The sequence below is a fragment of the Oncorhynchus gorbuscha genome, unplaced genomic scaffold (genome assembly GCF_021184085.1).
Source record: "Oncorhynchus gorbuscha isolate QuinsamMale2020 ecotype Even-year unplaced genomic scaffold, OgorEven_v1.0 Un_scaffold_835, whole genome shotgun sequence".
Lineage (NCBI taxonomy): Eukaryota > Metazoa > Chordata > Actinopteri > Salmoniformes > Salmonidae > Oncorhynchus > Oncorhynchus gorbuscha.
In genome coordinates this window covers 200,410-218,410 of record NW_025745831.1, presented here as the reverse complement: position 1 = coordinate 218,410, position 18,001 = coordinate 200,410, and the positions used below count along the sequence as shown (strand labels likewise).

Genomic DNA, 18,001 nt, shown 5'->3' with positions numbered 1-18,001 from the left:
TCCTCTGGCAGTCTCTATGGGGGTGCCACAGGGTTCAATTCTCGGACCGACTCTTTTCTCTGTATATATCAATGATGTTGCTCTTGCTGTGGGCGATTCCCTGATCCACCTCTCGTTTAACCTCCAAACGAGCTTCAATGCCATACAACACTCCTTCCGTGGCCTCCAACTGCTCTTAAACGCAAGTAAAACTAAATGCATGCTATTCAACCGTTTGCTGCCTGCACCCGCACGCCCGACTAGCATCACCACCCTGGATGGTTCCGACCTAGAATATGTGGACGTCTATAAGAACCTTGGTGTCTGGCTACATCTCCAATCCAAAATCAGATCTAGAATCGGCTTTCTATTTCGCAACAAGCCTCCTTCACTCAGGCCTCCAAACTTACCCTAGTAAAACTGACTATCCTACCGATCCTCGACTTCAGCGATGTCATCTACAAAATAGCTTCCAATACTCTACTCAGCAAACTGGATTCAGTTTATCACAGTGCCATCCATTTTGTTACTAAAGCACCTTATACCACCCACCACTGCGACCTGTATGCTCTCGTCGGCTGGCCCTAGCTACATATTCGTCGCCATGCCCACTGGCTCCAGGTCATCAATAAGTCCATGCTAGGTAAAGCTCCGCCTTATCTCAGTTCACTGGTCACGATGGCAACACCCACCCGTAGCACGCGCTCCAGCCGGTGTATCTCACTGATCATCCCTAAAGCCAACACCTCATTTGGCCGCCTTTTCTTCCAGTTCTCTGCTGCCTGTGACTGGAACGAATTGCAAAAATAGTTGAAGTTGGAGACTTTTATCTCCCTCACCAACTTTAAACATCTGCTATCTGAGCAGCTAACCGATCGCTGCAGCTGGACATAGTCCATCGGTAAATAGCCCACCCAATTTACCTACCTCATCCCCATACTGTTTTTATTTATTTACTTTTCTGCTCTTTTGCACACCAGTATCTCTACCTGCACATGACCATCTGATCATTTATCACTCCAGTGTTAATCTGCTAAATTGTAATTATTTGCCTACCTCCTCATGCCTTTTGCACACAATGTATATAGACTCTTTTTTTTATTTTTCCTTTTTTTCCATTGTGTTATTGACATGTTTATTGTTTACTCCATGTGTAACTCTGTGTTGTTGTCTGTTCACACTGCTATGCTTTATCTTGGCCAGGTCTCAGTTGTAAATGAGAACTTGTTCTCAGCTAGCCTACCTGGTTAAATAAAGGTGAAATAAAAAAATTAAACAAGACATCCTCCTCCCTCATGTGGTACCCTTCCTGCAGGCTTATCCTGACATGACAATGCCACTAGCCATACTGCTCGTTCTGTGAGTGATTTCCTGCAAAACAGGAATGTCAGTGTTCTGTCATGGCCAGCGAGGAGCCCGGATCTCAATCCCATTGAGCACGCCTGGAACCTGTTGGATCGGAGGGTGATGGCTACGGCCATTCCCCCCAGAATTGTCCGGGAAATTGCAGGTGCCTTGGTGGAATAGTGGGGTAACATCTCACAGCAAGATCTGGCAAATTTGGTGCAGTCCATGAGGAGGAGATGCACTGCAGTACTTAATGCAGCTGGTGGCCACACCAGATACTGACTGTTACTTTTGATTTTGAAATCCCCTTTTCTCAGGGACACATTATTCCATTTCTGTCAGTCACATGTCTGTGGAACTTGTTCAGTTTATGTCTCAGTTGTTAGATCTTGTTATGTTCATATAAACATTTACACATGTTAAGTTTGCTGAAAATAAATGCAGTTGACAGTGAGAGGATGTTTCTTTTATTTCTGAGTTTATAATCAATGATAAAGTACACTTACTAAGTCTTCTAGGCAGATAATGTGTGAGTTTGTATGTTTGTGTGTCACTTAAATGTGTGTACGGTATAGGTCACATTAAACAATTGAACCCATACCCCTTTGAAGATTAGTGCAGTGCCAGATTTGAGGGGCTCCCCACTGAGAGTCCCCCTCTCAGCCCCATACACCTCAGGCCACTGCTCCGCCGCCAGGTTCTCGTTGAAGTCGTCTCGCAGAATGGAGGGGAGGGGGGCCAAGGGCACGCAATGGGCCCCGCCATAACCCCGGTCACACCTGTTTAGAGGGTGGGGGTTACAGGTGAGGTGACTGTTTATTTCATATCCATAGTAAGCGTTGTTAGTCCAGGCATAGGCTAAATCTGGTATCCGAACCAAAATTACATGTCTGAACATATTTGGTGACTCCGGGATGCTGGCCTTCTAGGCAGAGTTCCTCTGTCCAGTGTCTGTGTTCTTTTGTCCATCTTAATCTTTTATTTTTATTGGTGAGTCTGAGATACGGCTTTTCCTTTACAACTCTGCCTAGAAGGCCAGTATCCCATAGTCACCTCTTCACTGTTGACGTTGAGACTGATAAACTTGGATTAGGTAACACAACATTTCTCCCATTTTTCTCTGCAGATCGTTCTCTGCAGGTCTCTCGATCCTGACTAAGTCTCCCAGTTGCTGGAGATTGATGAGGAAAACATTTAATTTAATCCATTTTAGAATAAGGCTGTAACGTAACAAAATGTGTATAAAGGGAAGGAGTCTGAATACTTTCCTAATGCTCTGTATAATGATGAAAAAAGAAAACTGGACACAGGAATGTTCTTGCAACATTCCCATGAAATGTGTTTTGTGGGTACTATTTAATGAAGCTGCCAGTTGAGTTCTTGTGAGGCGTCTGTTTCTCAAATTAGACACTCTAATATACTTGTCCTCTTGCACAGTTGTGCACCGGGGCCTCCCACTCATCTTTCTATTCTGGTTAGAGACAGTTTGCTCTGTTCTGTGAAGGGAGTAGTACACAGCGTTGTTCGAGATCTTCAGTTTCTTGGCAATTTCTCGCATGAATAGACTGACGAGATTCAAAAGTGTAATTTCTTCAGTGTTGTCACATGAAAAGATATACTCAAATGTTTACAAAAATATGAGGGGTATACTCACTTTTGTGATTTAATGAATATATATATATAAATAACCCCCAGCACCCCCTATGGTTTTCACATATAATATAACACAGTTCCAGTAAATTCCATGCAAAAGTTCTGAACATTAAATACTGTGAGACAGTGTGTGTGTGTGTGTGTGTGTATATGTTTGTGTAACTCACAAACAGCATCCGTTGTCACAGAGTCCGTGTCCAGAGCACATCCAGGGGCAGCCAGGGGCCAGCAGCACGTTGTCCAAGGCCCAACCGTCCGCCCCAGGGATAAAGTGGGGTTGGAGCCACCTGAACCGAGTCCTGGGAGAACTACAACCACAGAATAGAACACATGCTATGAATCTTAATGACATGTTTATGGCATTATTATAAAGGGTTATGAAGGATAGTTCAAATGAAGTGTTACTATATTACAATGCTTAAATAGTATCATTTTGTTTATGACTGTAATATTAAAATCACAAGGATACATTTTAAAGAGACAAGCTCTGATGTGCCACTAAGCAAACTAATAATATACACATATACACACATGCATGCAGAAACACGCATGCATACACCACACACGCATACTTGGCAGCGCTGGGCAGGTACACCGTAACCCTCCTCCAGCGGATATACTGTGTAGCGGTGTAGACTGAGCTCATGGTGTAGCCGGCACAGCCGATGGCAGGTGGAACACACTCTGGGGTGAGCAGGGCCCAGTGGCGCCCACAGTCTGTGGGGTGGTAATACGTTTTAATAACTTCCATGTATAAACATTAGGAACCATTTTTAAACTTTTCAGTAAATATTTGAAAAAATGTCGAACCATTTATAATAATTACTATTCATGAGCATTTGTATAATTTATAACCATGTAAAAAGCATTTGTAAATATTTATAAGCATGTATAAGAATTTAAAAACAATAATAAAAACCACACACCAGAAATGGCTGGCCTGTTGTTTTCTAATAATAGTTGTTCCCGCCAAAACCAGCACCTGGATCTAGATGAGTTTTCTGTTGACTTTTCTGTCATTTATAATCATTTATAAAGGATCATCCATGACGGTTATTACAGTTCGTTACCCGTGGAGTACTCCAGCCTGACACCGTGGGATGAGGTGGCAACCTTACTGCAGCCCATAGACAGTTCAAACTGCAGGAAGGAGGAGCCTGACACCTCAAAGTCCCAGCTTTCTGCATACCGCGGCTTCTCTGCAGGGAGAGAGACAGTGACAAGGTCAAATAAAATAAAATAAAACACAATTTTATTGGTCACATACGCATGCTTAGCAGATGTTAAGGGAGTGTAGCGAAATGCTTGTGCCTCTAGCTCCGACAGTGCAGTAATATCTAACAAGTAATCTTACAAGATGGTCAAGAGAGGGCCTTAACGGGTTAGAGTTGTGAGAACTGGATCTTTACGTTGTGAGAACTGGACAGCGCAGTGGCACACGTGGTCAACAAAGAAGTTGTGGTAAACAATAGGTGGGTTTGGGTATCAGGTAAACTATGAGTACTGATCTAAAATATATACTTTAGTAACAACCTACACACAGTCTGAGATGGCAGTGAAACAAACCACATTCACGGTAATACACATCACATTTAACAGTACTTTATGCATGCGGGAATGTGCCGTGCTGCCCAGCTGGGCTGTAATATTTATAGATACGTTGGAAAATTGCTCTTGCTATGTCTGGGGTAATGGATGGGACTGGATGTAATGTAATATTTGCACAAAGTCAATCCGCTCACAGCTAGATGCACACATAAATAACAACCAGGATGTTAAATCAAGGCTGCTGCCATAAGAAGAGAAGAAGAAGCCATAAGGTGGAAATGGCTGATTCAATGCAGCCTGGGTTGTTTGTGATGTAGGAGTTGACCGTGTCATGTTGATGGTATGGTGTGAATACCAGTCTCAAGATCGGCAGTAGTTCTGTTAGTTTCCTGTTTCCCCATGTAGGCTAAATCTTTGAGGCCCGGATTAAAGAAAGGGGTGTGTAGTGTGCATGTCTGCGTGCAGTAGGAGGACACACTGTCTGTGGCATCAGAGGGCCGTGTCTAGAGACAGACAGACAACTGTGACATCTCCCGTTTCCCTGTCTGTGTGTGTGTGTACTGTAGTTTAACTCACTGCTAGTGGTGTCGCTGTTGAAGGACAGAGCAGTGTCCAGGGACAGACAGTCTACAGTGATCTCTCCCCCCTGTATGCGGTACCAGTTGTGTCTCAGAGGAGACGTCCCGTCAAACTTATCATGGAAGCCAGTCCTGGAGCTGTCATTCATACCGATCAGAACATCATCCAGAGCCCACTGGGCTGAGTGTTTACCTAGAGTGGTAGAGAGAGAGAGGTGGGGGAGAGAGAGAAGAGGAGACAAAGAGGGAGAGATAGATAGAGTATGGAAGGATACACTGTGTGGCCTCTGCTTTATACACATTCTTTACATGGGTCCCTGCAAGTACTGTATGGATGGCTCAATGACTGTATGGTGTGTCCCTGTGATCCATGTAGGGGTTGGCGGCCTCACCCTGCTGTGGCTGCCACCAGCGGAACACAGTGTAGGGAGTCTTGGCGGGTGGAGGCAGCTCGATGGTGACCACCTGGGAATCCAGGAAGGAACCAAAGTCCAGCTCACGTAGGAACTGCCACTGAACTCCGTTGTTGTTGGAGAACTGGACTATCACTCCTGGAAAAGAGGAGACGAGGGAGGTCATAAAGTAGAGGAGAGGAAGCAGCCAGAAAACCATTATAACAGCAACAGCATGCATGCAATGTCAAAGAGCCACCACGCAGAGGCAGAAGAGAGCCTTATTGAGGTCTACAAACTTGAGTCTGTCAGAGCTTGAATTGGAGGTTTTCAGTAGAGATGGAGAGTCACCTTCGTTGCGGGAGCGAGGTCTGGTGCAGGTGGGTCCAACATTCTTCCCTCCAATACGGATGTAGAACTGGACAAGTCTGCAGGGAGGGAGGGAGGGAGGGAGGGAGGGAGGGAGGGAGGGAGGGAGGGAGGGAGGGAGGGAGGGAGGGAGGGGGAGGGAGGGAGGGAGGGAGGGAGGGAGGGATAGGGAGGGCGGGAGGGACGGAGGGAGGGAGGGGGACATACAGACGGACGGACAGACGGACGGACGGACGGACAGACAGACAGACAGACAGACAGACAGACAGACAGACAGACAGACAGACAGACAGACAGACAGACAGACAGACAGACAGACAGACAGACAGACAGACAGACAGACAGACAGACAGACAGACAGACAGACAGACAGACAGACAGACAGACAGACAGACAGACAGACAGACAGACAGACAGAAAGAAAGAAAGAAAGAAAGGGGGTGTAGAATATAATTAGCTGAATCAATTAAATATGTTAACACTGGAGGTTTAGAGCAAACTTCCTCAAGAAGTTGCCTAAAGCTGCTCTACATCTTTAGGCTGTAGAGCATACTTTCAATTATATTCAATACAGCAGTGTGATCATACTAACCGTGTGTTTGTCGTATCCATAGGTACAGTGCGTGCCTCTCTCTTCCCAGGGCTGCTGAAGTACAGAGCCTTTCCCTCGCTGATGGTGCCACAGCCCCCTCCAACCTGCCCCCCACTCAGGGTCTGCCAAACCGGGCTCAGCTTGCTCTCAAAGCCCTCTGCCAACTCTGTAGGTCTGGCCACCGCTGGCACGCAGCTGTCCTGCTCAACTGGAGTACACACAAGGATTTAATTGATTAACAATGGATCATTAGGTGAGTGTCTTTTTTAGAACCCTCTCTTTTTCACTCTTCCTATAGAACTGATAGAACTCCCCACTCTCTTTCTCTTTCTCTCTCTCTCTGTCTTTCCTTCTGCTTATTTCTTCCCTCCCTCAGTACTTGTGTTTCCCATGTCACAAAAGCAGGCCCCAGAGATACAGACCCCATGTCCCCATACTCTCCCTACCTCTTCCTTCATCTCTCTCTCTCTCCCTCCCCCCTCTCTCCCCCCCATCCTCTCTACAATCATTATGTACCTGTGTATCCCATGTCACAAAAGCAGACCCCAGAGATGCAGTCTCCATGTCCTCCACAGTGGTTGGGGCAGGGCTCAGAGATATAGACTCCATCTAGGGCAAAGGCTGGAGCGTCCCTGTACACACTGCTCTCCTGGAACCACCGGAACCTCGTTTTACTGAAGTGGAGAGTGTGTGTGGGGGGAGGAGAAAGAGCAAAGGGATAGATCGATAGATAGAGATAGAGAGAGAGAGAGAGAGAGAGAGAGAGAGAGAGAGAGAGAGAGAGAGAGAGAGAGAGAGAGAGAGAGAGAGAGAGAGAGAGAGAGAGAGAGAGAGAGAGAGAGAGAGAGTTTAAAAAAATAATTAATTGGGTCTGGGAACCCACAACACAATAAACCCTGATCTGTTCACCGGGTCAGACTATGGAACTCTGAGCTGTTCACCAGTCGTGTTACCTTGTCCCAGACCTGCTGTTTTCAACAAAGTTCGCAGTACAGCCCGGAGCTCTAGTGTATTGATGTGCCTGCCACTCCAAGGGGGTAGCCAACAGCCATTGGCTGACCTGCTCTTGGTCACATCCCCCAGCCGATCTGCGAGGCATCTGTGCTGACCAGCCGCTGGTGGCACATCCTCAGCATCTCCACACCACCTGAGAGAAAGGAGTGACAGCTCCACCACAATAATGCCCTGAGGCACTGTGTGTTCACCTGCAGCTGGCGGTGACAGTGACGCTTCAGGTGCAGGCCACAGTTGAAGAGGTCGGAGATGGAGCAGGCCCAGGGGAATCAGCAATGAGGCCGCCGTCAGCAAGCCAAACAAGTGTTGGCAGGTCAGGACAAATAACACCCACCTCTGCCGAAAGTGGACGAGGCAAGATAAGATCACCTGAACCATTCTGGTGGGCTGGCATGCTCTCATGAGGACTGAGTCCAGTTCCATGCCAATGAAGGCCACCCTCTGGGTGGGCGTCAGACGACTCTTCTTGTCATTTACAATAATGCCCAGCTTGCCGATGTGGGTCAGGAGCATGTCTCTATCTGACAGGACCTGTGTCCTGGTCGGGGCACAAATCAGCCAATCGTCCAGGTAATTGAGGATCAACAATCCTGGGGACATGAAAGGTGCCAGGACAGCGACCATGCACTTTGTGAAAGTGTTGGGGTGCCAAGGAGAGGCCGAAGGGAAGAACCATGAATTCGTAAGACGTCCATTCGAAAGCAAATCGGGGGTACTGCCAATGAGCTGGGTGAACATGAACATGGAAGTACGCATCCCTCAGGTCCAGCATCACAAACCACTTGTCCCTGGACACGGCCTGCCCCTGGATCTCCAGCTCCAGGGTTTTCTTTTTCAGTGGGTTGGCCACCGTAGTGACATAAAGGCCCCTGAAGGACAGAGGCCGGCATCGCTACCCGTCGAGCATTGTGGACCACACCCAGGGGGACTCCACACCCTCCTCCCACTTTGCCCTTTGAGACCAGGAGCAGCGGCCGAGGCCGGGAAGGGTGTATAAGGGGTCCTGCCAGGGCCTGCCTATCCCCTGGCACCCTGATCGCCTGGGTCCCCCAGGCACATCCCTATGGTGGTGACGGTTGACAGGTTGTTGCTCCACTGCACGCTGTGCCCATCCTTGCTGTCGTCATTCAACACGAGGTGAGGGAGCAGGAGAGGGACCTCACCATTGCTCGGGTGCAGTTGGGTGGTGACGGTCCGTCTTGGACCCGGGGCCTGAGGAGGCGGCATGCACCGTCTCAGGGTCTCACGGTCCCTACGAACTTTATCGGTCTGCTCCAGAATGTCATCAACCCCTGGGCCAAACATCAGCCCTGGGGTGATTGGCAAATGTGCTCTGGAGAGCAGATGGCAGACGGGATTGTGCCAGCCAGACATGGCACTGTGCTCTGTGGAGCAGGAAAAGCAGGCGAGACACCCCATCGCTTCCAGGAGGAGCTCCTCTGTGCCCTTCTGCAGCCGGAACAGCAGTGTCTGCAGGTAGGCCTGCAGCAGCATGGCCGTGTTGGTAAGGCGGCCAAGAGAGCAGAGGGACCTTGGCTTTCAAGTCCGCATTAAAGACTCTGGGGGTCCCGGCTTTAGTCTCGGATTCCGCCCTAAAATCTCCCAATCCGGGAGAACCATGACAACTAAACTATCATGGTATCCATGGTAGGGTACTCCCGGAGGCCAAGTGACTCTGCGCCCGCAACATAACTCAATTGTGAGTCTGAAGCACCCCCTAGCAGAACTCAGTAGAGATGGGTACAGATGGAGAGTCATCACTGACCACAAGTTTGATTTCCAGTGCAGTGGCTACCCAAGTGAGTAGGCTCCTCATAGCCTCTCAAGCCGCTGGGTGCAATGAAGCCCTGCTGCCGGCTTCTGATGTCCTGTCAGCCTGGTAGCCCCGATCACGTTGGTGAACAGTGCCAGCATCGTCCCCCAGGAACAGCCTATCACAGACCAACAGGGAACAGCTGTCATCGCCATTGAAGCTATCAACCTACCTTGCTTGTGAAACGGAGATTCAGTGAAGATAAAAATCTCATTGATTTATCAAGATCAGTCCCCATGCTTGTCTCAGAGCACAGCGAAATGGTGCTGACATAGTTGACCACAGCGGGTAGGCTATTGCTTCAAATCCTGTTGCTTCTAACTTCAATATGCTTTTAAATAAATAAGACCTACACCACTTTTAACAGCACATTACTCAATGTTGCCTACGGTAGGCCTACAGTATATCAAAACTAGTTTGTTCAATGACGTGACTTTCAGCCAATCATTCGATTTAGAGGATTGGAGGATTCTAAATTAATGTCTAAGGGGCATTTTTTGCTAGGGCCAATCTGATCTGTGAGAATTTCTATGGGACTTTATATAATTCTAAATGAATTAATATTAATAATAATAATAATCGCTTTGTTTAAAAGATAACGATATTTTGGAGATGATTTCATTTTCAAATAACCTAAAACGAGCGAGAAAAAGGCAATTTTTGAATATGGGGTGAGACATTCTTACTAATTTGTAAATAAAGCCAGTTTGTTATGTATAATTATTTATTTATTCTTTTAGAGGGAGAGAAACCAAAAGCCCCCGTCGCCTCATTGGTCTCCCGGTTGTGGCCGGAATGGGGATCGAACCAGCATCTGTAGCAATACGGTTTGCACTGCAAGGCAGTGTCTTAGACCGCCGCACCACTCCGTTAGGAAAATATGTCACTGCACAAAGTGACCGTTTCCACACCCTAATCACAGTCAAAAGACAGTTGAAGAAACTTGAGTGTACTTATGGAAAGGCTCTGTAAGACATATTATATATCAGGGTTCATCAACTAGGTTTGGCCATGTGACAATTTTTTTCTGAGACAATAGTTGACGGGCCAGAGCATTATAAGTATATAATATTAGCACAATTAATTGGCCTACACTACACATTTAACATGTTTAACACATATGATTAGTACATAATACATTCACTGGCAATAAGATATGATTTTTGATCTGATCAAATCATCATTATGTCTCTATTCAATTATTATTTTGGTCTATTTCTCTGTGCGTTGATTGGTGAGGAAAAACTGGTCTACAGTACGTTGCCTACTGTAGGTTACACTACTTTTTATAAAGTCAACATTTGTTCAGAACAATTTGCTTGATAGCAAGATACAATGTAATTCTCAAAAAGTATCAAGAGGAAAGGTGTATAATGAAAATCGAAGTTTCAGAGAAGAATGTATAGAGAGATATGCCTTCATCTCTCCATCTTTTCCCAATGCCAAACCTGTCATGTTTTGTCATATATTGTCTTGTCCTTGTGCTTTCCCTTCTGTTCGTTTCCCCCTGCTGGTCTTATTAGGTTCGTTCCCTCTTTCTATCCCTCTCTCTCCCCCTCCCTCTCTCTCTTCTCTCTATCGTTCCGTTCCTGCTCCCAGCTGTTCCTCATTCTCCTAACTCACTCATTTACTCTTTTCACACCTGTCCCCTATTTTGCCCTCTGATTAGAGCCCCTATTTCTCCCCTTGTTTTCCGCTTCTGTTCTTGTCGGATCCTTGTATGATGTTCGCTGTTCTGTGTCCTGGTCCAGCCCTGTCGTGTTTTGTCTTCTTCAGATGCTGCGTGTGAGCAGGTGTCTTAGTCTGCTACGGTCGGTGCCTTCCCGAAGCAACCTGCAGTCTATGGTCGAGTCTCCAGTCAGTCCTCGCTACTACGAGTGGATTTAAGTTTTTCCTGTTTTGTTTTCTCCTTGTTATATCCAGGATTATTACTTTTGTCTTATACTGGAATAAAGACTCTGTTTTCGTTAAGTCGCTTTTGGGTCCTCATTCACCAGCATAACAAAACCAGTGTGTCTTATTTGCAATTAAAATATCACTGCAAATAATTCAATCTCAGACGTAATTATGATTCTAAGCATCAAACCTTTAATGGTATTGGAGCAGAAACATTGAATCGTTAACTTCAAGCTCCACACAGATTTTTTTGCGGACATATTCTGTAACTTAAACGTGTTAAATCTGCAGTTACAAGGAAGAGGGAAACAGTCGTGGACATGAAAGAGAAATTTGAGGCCTTTACTAGGAAGCTTGAGTTGTTCAATTTGGACCAGACCGCAGCATTAACACAGAGGTGATGGAAGATTTCATCAAGCAGCTGAGGGACAACTTATCCACCAGATTGGAAGACTACAGCATGTCTGCCCAAGGATTTCATTGCATTTGTATGTGATCCTCTCACAGTCCACCCAGTTGGAGAATACTCCTCCCGTGCTAAGAAAACTATACCCTCGCTAGATGAGGCCGCAATTTAAACTGAGCTGATTGAATTCCAGATATCGAGACAAATCAGGGATGCGCTCAGGAGTGCCGAGTCCCTGTGAGCATTTTGGGTGGCATACAGGAATACAGCACAATAAAGAAACTAGCATTTTATGTGCTAACAATGTTTTGATCGACATACACCAGCGAGTCCTAATTTTCCTCTATCAGCGCAATATAGACTCACGCCAGGACTGAACTGTCTTTCACACAAGTCAATCGAGGACTGACATCAAAATCACATCCATCCATCAAACCAGACATCTACAAGATTGTGTCTGAGGGGAAATGCTACTTTTCTCATTGAATAAGTAACTTAGTGGCCTGCATGACTTTATTTAGTAAATATTAATATTATTGTGTGAGGTTATCCAGGGATATTTACATCTCAAGCTGACAGTATGTTCAAATCAAATCAAATCAAATGTATTTATATAGCCCTTCGTACATCAGCTGATATCTCAAAGTGCTGTACAGAAACCCAGCCTAAAACCCCAACCAGCAAACAATGCAGGTGTCAAAACACGTTCTGTTTATTATGTCGTTACAAGAGCAGGCTATCCCGACACAGACAGCCTTTTGTTCTTTAAATAATTGTTTTATGTAGCACGCTACATTTTTTACCATTTGCAATTGTAAGTAGGCCTAATAAAACAAATCCTACTTCTATTAGGCTGTTAAGGCTGTTAAGCCTCATAGCCTACCTCAGCCAGTTAAGTTATTTTATATAGGTCTAGGCTCCGAAGAATATAATTAAGCCCTCGTTGTTTGTAAAGTCAAATTAAAATGAAGATTATTGTTGAAATAAATTGCTCGAATGGTGTAGGTTTTCTCCATCTGTTGGTTTTGGACAAGGAAATCTTGGCCAGTCAAACCCTTCCCTAGCCCGGACAACGCTGGGCCAATTGTGCATTGCCTCATAGATCTCCCGGTTGTGGCTGGCATGGGTATCGAATCAGCGGCAGCATCTGTAGCAACGCAGAGAATTAATTTGACTGTTAGGGCTTTCAGGATGAACAGAACATTGCATGTCAATTCATAAACCATGTGCCATGGAATCACTTCCCCAACTATTTTGTCATCTATATGGATCTCCATCAATAATTAAATGTAGGCGATTGGGGCGGGGTGAGGAGTACTTGGAAAGGTGTGACTTTCAGGTTACAATAGGCTATAAGTATACAGCAGATCACAGATTGTCCTCACTTTGATTATGCTGTAACAACATAACAACAATAATCTTCATCCTATGACCAGGATCTCTATTAATTTAAATGAGCAGATTAGGGCTTTCAGGAGGAATGGAAAATCTACTGGAGACATTTAAAAAATACTGGTAGACTTGGGGATTTTGGTGACGGACAGTGTTATTCACAAACACTATCATCAAATGCCTGAGTTATGCCAAATGCGAAAGCCCAGGAAAATGAACAGGTACAGTAGGCAACAATACTGTAAAGTAGGCATAATTAATGCTGATCTTTACTGTATGCTGCAGATTTTGACATTGTATTCCATTTCCAGCGAGACTATTCAAGCCATCGACTCACTGATGAATGAAGAAGATGAGCGTTCAGCAAAGGCCATCTGTAATCTGCTGGCATCACGGCACAACATCAACATCGCTCTAATCACAGTCAAAAGACAGTTGAAGAAACTTGCGTGGACTTATGGAAAGGCTCGGTAAGACCCCCCCCCCTTCCTTCCCCATGGGCTAGGTCCATCTTCTGTGCGCTGCTCTGTGGCCCGTCCCGTGCCCCGTGCCCCCTGCCCTCGTGCCTTGAGCTTCGTGCGCCCACCGCTATCTCAGCTGAAGAACTGCAAGGATATCCCATTGTGCACCACTCGGGAGCCATGACCAATATGACAAATATATACTGTATTGTCCTGCTAATGGCCCATCCAAGAAACCTTGTTTGCAGAATTCACAGCCTGCTACGCTTGTGACAAACAGGATTAATAATATATCTGTAAGAATATCTAAGGGGCTTTATATAATTCTAAATAAATTAATAATAATAATCGCTTTGTTTAAAAAATAACAATATTTTTTAGATTATTAGGTTTTCAAAATAAGGTAAAGTGAGCGAGAAAAAGGGCCATTCTTGAACATGGGGTGAGGGAGAGAAACCAAAAGCCTTACGGCTCTCCCAGTCACAGCTAGCACAGGTATTGAACCAGCATCTATAGCAATGTAGATTGCACTGAGACACATTGTCTTAGACCACTGCACCACTCAGGCACAAAACAATGTTACCGGTTGGGAGTAGGCTACAGTGCTGCAGTAAGAGCAAAATAATCCTAACATTTCCACACCTAATTGTAGTCTAAGTTTCTCTTAGAATAAAACGCTTAGGGTAACAACAGTTTTAGTAAGAAATACTGAAGTTGTGCACCATTATCAGTTTCTATTTGGTTTATGTCACCCATTCATTGTCAGTAAAAGCCACAGTAGCGCCTTGGGACCCAAAAGCATAATCAGTTCTCTAACTCCCACTTGCGCTGGTCTGCAGCAATGAAGTAGTGACGCAGGGTATCGTACTAAACCATAATATTACCACATTTTTAGATGAGCAACCACTGTAACTTGAATAAACATACCTTTAAGAAGGACACCATGCTCAAACATACAATCAACAAGATACTCTTCTTTAAGAAAAAACACCACCATTTTATTCATCCGTGACGAATAAGCAACCTTTTCATAGCCTACCTTCTCTCCTACGGCGAAACTCCTCCACAGTGACAGAAGCTTCAGTAATACACCTGAAGCCGTGCCGAAGTGACAGGGATGGCATCCCCGCCAAAACCAGGGCAATTCCAACAAGAAATACAATATACCTACTTCTACCACTGAAAGTCTGTCAGTCTTCATAAATTTGGTTACTAAATCAAATCCAGCTTGAATTACCAATATTGAATGAACTGAACATGAACCTATACCATCCCACAGTCTTTCGTACATGTAATTGTGTCTTTGTTATTGATCAAAGACCCCACCCCATAATATTCCCCTACCTGGCAGCCACGTTACGCGGGATGACAATGGTAACCCTGGTCCAGCTTTCGTAGTCTCCCGTGGCATAGACAGTGGGTTCCCTGAGCTCCCGCCCACTGTCCTCACAGCCGCCCGCCCCAGAGGAGCCTAGGTAACAGCCCTCCTTCACCAGCGCCCAGGTACGGCCAGCATCATGGGAGTACTGCAGCAGGACTGAGGCCGATGCACTGAACTGAGACTCGCAACCGATGTTCAACTGAAGAAGAAGGAGGGGGGGGGGGGTGATGGGGAAGGGTAGGGTAGGGGGGTGATGGGGGAGGGGGGAAAGGGACAGACAGGGAGAGAAAGACAGACAGAAAGAGAGAGTGTGTGTGTAATGGTTACTTTTAATTCCTGATTGCTTATTTCACTTGTTAATTGTTTTTCACATGCTTTGGCAATGTGAAAAATGTGTTTCCCATTCAATAAAGACCGTTTGAACTGAATTGACAGGGACATTTTATTTTAGATCCACTTTTTGGGGTCAGTAATAAACATTACACAAACACATAAAATACATTTAAAATGTAATTGCCTTATGTACAAACCTGTAAAAGTGTTAGAAGTTCAACTTAAAAATTCCTGAGAGAAAGACAGAAGGAGGGAGAGATGAGAGAAAGGAGGGGAAAAGAAACAGAAGGAGAGAGAAGAGTGAAAGAGCAAGGGAGAGAGGAGAGGAAGAGAGAAAGAATGAGAACGAGAGAGCGAGAGAGACTGTACACATACCTTAAACTGCAGTGTGCACCCTGGTCTTAGGACCAGGTCTCTGGTCACTGCCACCCTGTCTCCGTCAGATCGCCCGAACACCATGGCAGAGGGGGTGGGAGCACAGAAGCTGCCGTTCCTCTCCTTTTCCATACCCTCATTGCCCAGCATGAGCCACACACTCATCTGGTTCAGAGGATAGTCAAACGCCGGCTTCTCATAGAAGTTCTACAAACAGGGAGATAGCAGATGTTAAGGATGGTGCTGCATTGCAGCCAATAAGTTGCAACAGAAGACAAATAGCTGACGTTCGGCATCATAGTGAGCTCAGACATTCAGGCATGTCTTATACACAATTTCAAATGTATATATTTCCTTGTGATTATATTGACCACTAAATCCCAGAATCAGATAGATTGCCACAAAGTATAGAAGGCCTTTGTTATCATCTGTCTCAGTGTTAGCCAATGGGATTGTCAGTTATTTTCAACTAATGAAATCCTTACCTGTGGCAGCGTGGGGTTGTCAGCCAATGAGAGACTTACCTGTGGCATAGTGGGGTTGGCCATAGGTATAATGTGTTTCTCTCTCTCTGACAAGATGATGACATCATCAATGGCCCACTGGTCGTAGCCGTCCCCAGAGTGAAGGGGCTGCCACCATCTGAACCGGGTACATGGGGTCTTCGAGGCCTGTGGCAACTCATAGTGGACAAACCTAGGGAGGAGACATCAGTCAGACAGTATGCCGGTCAGACAGACAGACAGACAGACAGACAGACAGACAGACAGACAGACAGACAGACAGACAGACAGACAGACAGACAGACAGACAGACAGACAGACAGACAGACAGACAGACAGACAGACAGACAGACAGACAGACAGACAGACAGACAGACAGACAGACAGACAGACAGACAGACAGACAGACAGACAGACAGACAGACAATCACATTTATAAGGCCCTTTTTACATCACCAGTCACAATGTGGCATACATTAATCTGCATGGCCTAGACCCCCAACAGCACGCAAAAGCATAGTAGCCTCAAAGGAAGAACCCTTGAGAGGAACCAGTCCCTCCTCTTCACCGTGGCTTGGGGAAGACTGTGAAGTGCATCTCAGCGTTGAGTCCCCAGCTGATTCCCCCGTCATTACTGTACTGCAGCACCTCTCGCTCCCCTCCCTCCCTCTCTCCTCTATCCCCCTTCTCTCCTTACCGTGGCTTGGTGAAGTCAGTGAAGTACATCTCAGCGATGAGTCCCCAGCTGATTCCTCCGTCATTACTGTACTGCAGCAGCACTCCTTCCTCCCTGCTGTCTGCCATGTTACATTGTACCCAGTCTCCGCCCACACGCAGGTAAAACTGCACAAACTCTGCCCACTCTGTGTCCAGGTCATAGCTCACCAGCTGCCTCAATCCGGCCTGTTACACACATCATAATAATAATGTTGTTTAATGGTTGTTATCTTTGCCTGGTTGCTAACTTTCTTATACAACCAGTATACAACCTGACAATATATATATATATATATATATATATATATATATATATATATATATATATATGTCACTTTGTGTAAATGTGTGTGTGTGTGTGTGTGTGTGTGTGTGTGTGTGTGTGTGTGTGTGTGTGTGTGTGTGTGTGTGTGTGTGTGTGTGTGTGTGTGTGTGTGTGTGTGTGTGTGTGTGTGTGTGTGTGTGTGTGTGTGTGTGTGTGTGTGTGTGTGTGTGTGTGTGTGTGTGTGTGTGTGTGTGTGTGTGTGTGTGTGTGTGTGTGTGTGTGTGTGTGTGTGTGTGTGTGTGTCATCCTACCTTGCTGAAGTAGAGCGAGGACCCAGAGGAGACCACCCCACAGCCCATGTCAGGTGTTGCCACCTCTCCACCAATCAACTCCTGCCACACGGCCAGCAGACCATCCTGGGACTCAAAGTCTGACAGGATGCTGGAAGAAAGAGGAGAGGATGCCTGGCAGTCTGGACCTGAGAAACCTTCATCACACCTGGGGAGAGGAGATTATAAGAAATTATAAAGGGTTATAAAGGGTTTCCCCAAGCTCATTACTGCATTTCTATACAATCATTATTTTTTTAATGCTATTTCAAGAACAGCAAAAACAAGCAAATATGACAAAGCCATTATCACCTAAGTCGAGCTACAAACACATAGCCTATTTGCTATACAATTGCAATGTTACTACAACCCTGAAAGGGGGAAATATGAGAAATGATTCACACTGACATGTAGCACCAGCGACTGTTCATTCAGTTGTATCAATGAATTGCATAATATCATTAACTCAACATACATATCTCTTTTCCCAGATTACAAAGCGTTGACATTTGTATTCCTAGGCATTACTAATCAAGCTACACACAAACAGACATCAATGGAGCACACAGGTGATATTTTTATCACATTGTCTACGAATTATTAGAATATTACTTACGATTCTGTATTAATATAAGTGAAGTAGTGGTAACAAAAAGGT

General features: G+C 45.5%; 1 protein-coding gene across 1 annotated transcript in view; it reads right to left on the bottom strand.

The window, feature by feature from the left end:
- Window positions 1–18,001, bottom strand: part of LOC124020489 (reelin-like) — a 266,814-nt gene that overhangs the window by 58,355 nt on the left and 190,458 nt on the right. The window contains exons 25-38 of the mRNA XM_046335735.1: window positions 17,326–17,512; window positions 16,730–16,935; window positions 16,054–16,225; window positions 15,530–15,736; window positions 14,785–15,020; window positions 6,975–7,132; window positions 6,459–6,666; window positions 5,849–5,925; window positions 5,498–5,656; window positions 5,104–5,298; window positions 4,050–4,178; window positions 3,552–3,696; window positions 3,147–3,287; window positions 1,928–2,105 (exon numbers count right to left, since the gene is read on the bottom strand). Of these exons, the coding sequence (XP_046191691.1) occupies window positions 1,928–2,105; window positions 3,147–3,287; window positions 3,552–3,696; window positions 4,050–4,178; window positions 5,104–5,298; window positions 5,498–5,656; window positions 5,849–5,925; window positions 6,459–6,666; window positions 6,975–7,132; window positions 14,785–15,020; window positions 15,530–15,736; window positions 16,054–16,225; window positions 16,730–16,935; window positions 17,326–17,512 (2,398 nt within the window). The remainder of the gene's footprint in view (window positions 1–1,927; window positions 2,106–3,146; window positions 3,288–3,551; window positions 3,697–4,049; window positions 4,179–5,103; window positions 5,299–5,497; window positions 5,657–5,848; window positions 5,926–6,458; window positions 6,667–6,974; window positions 7,133–14,784; window positions 15,021–15,529; window positions 15,737–16,053; window positions 16,226–16,729; window positions 16,936–17,325; window positions 17,513–18,001) is intronic.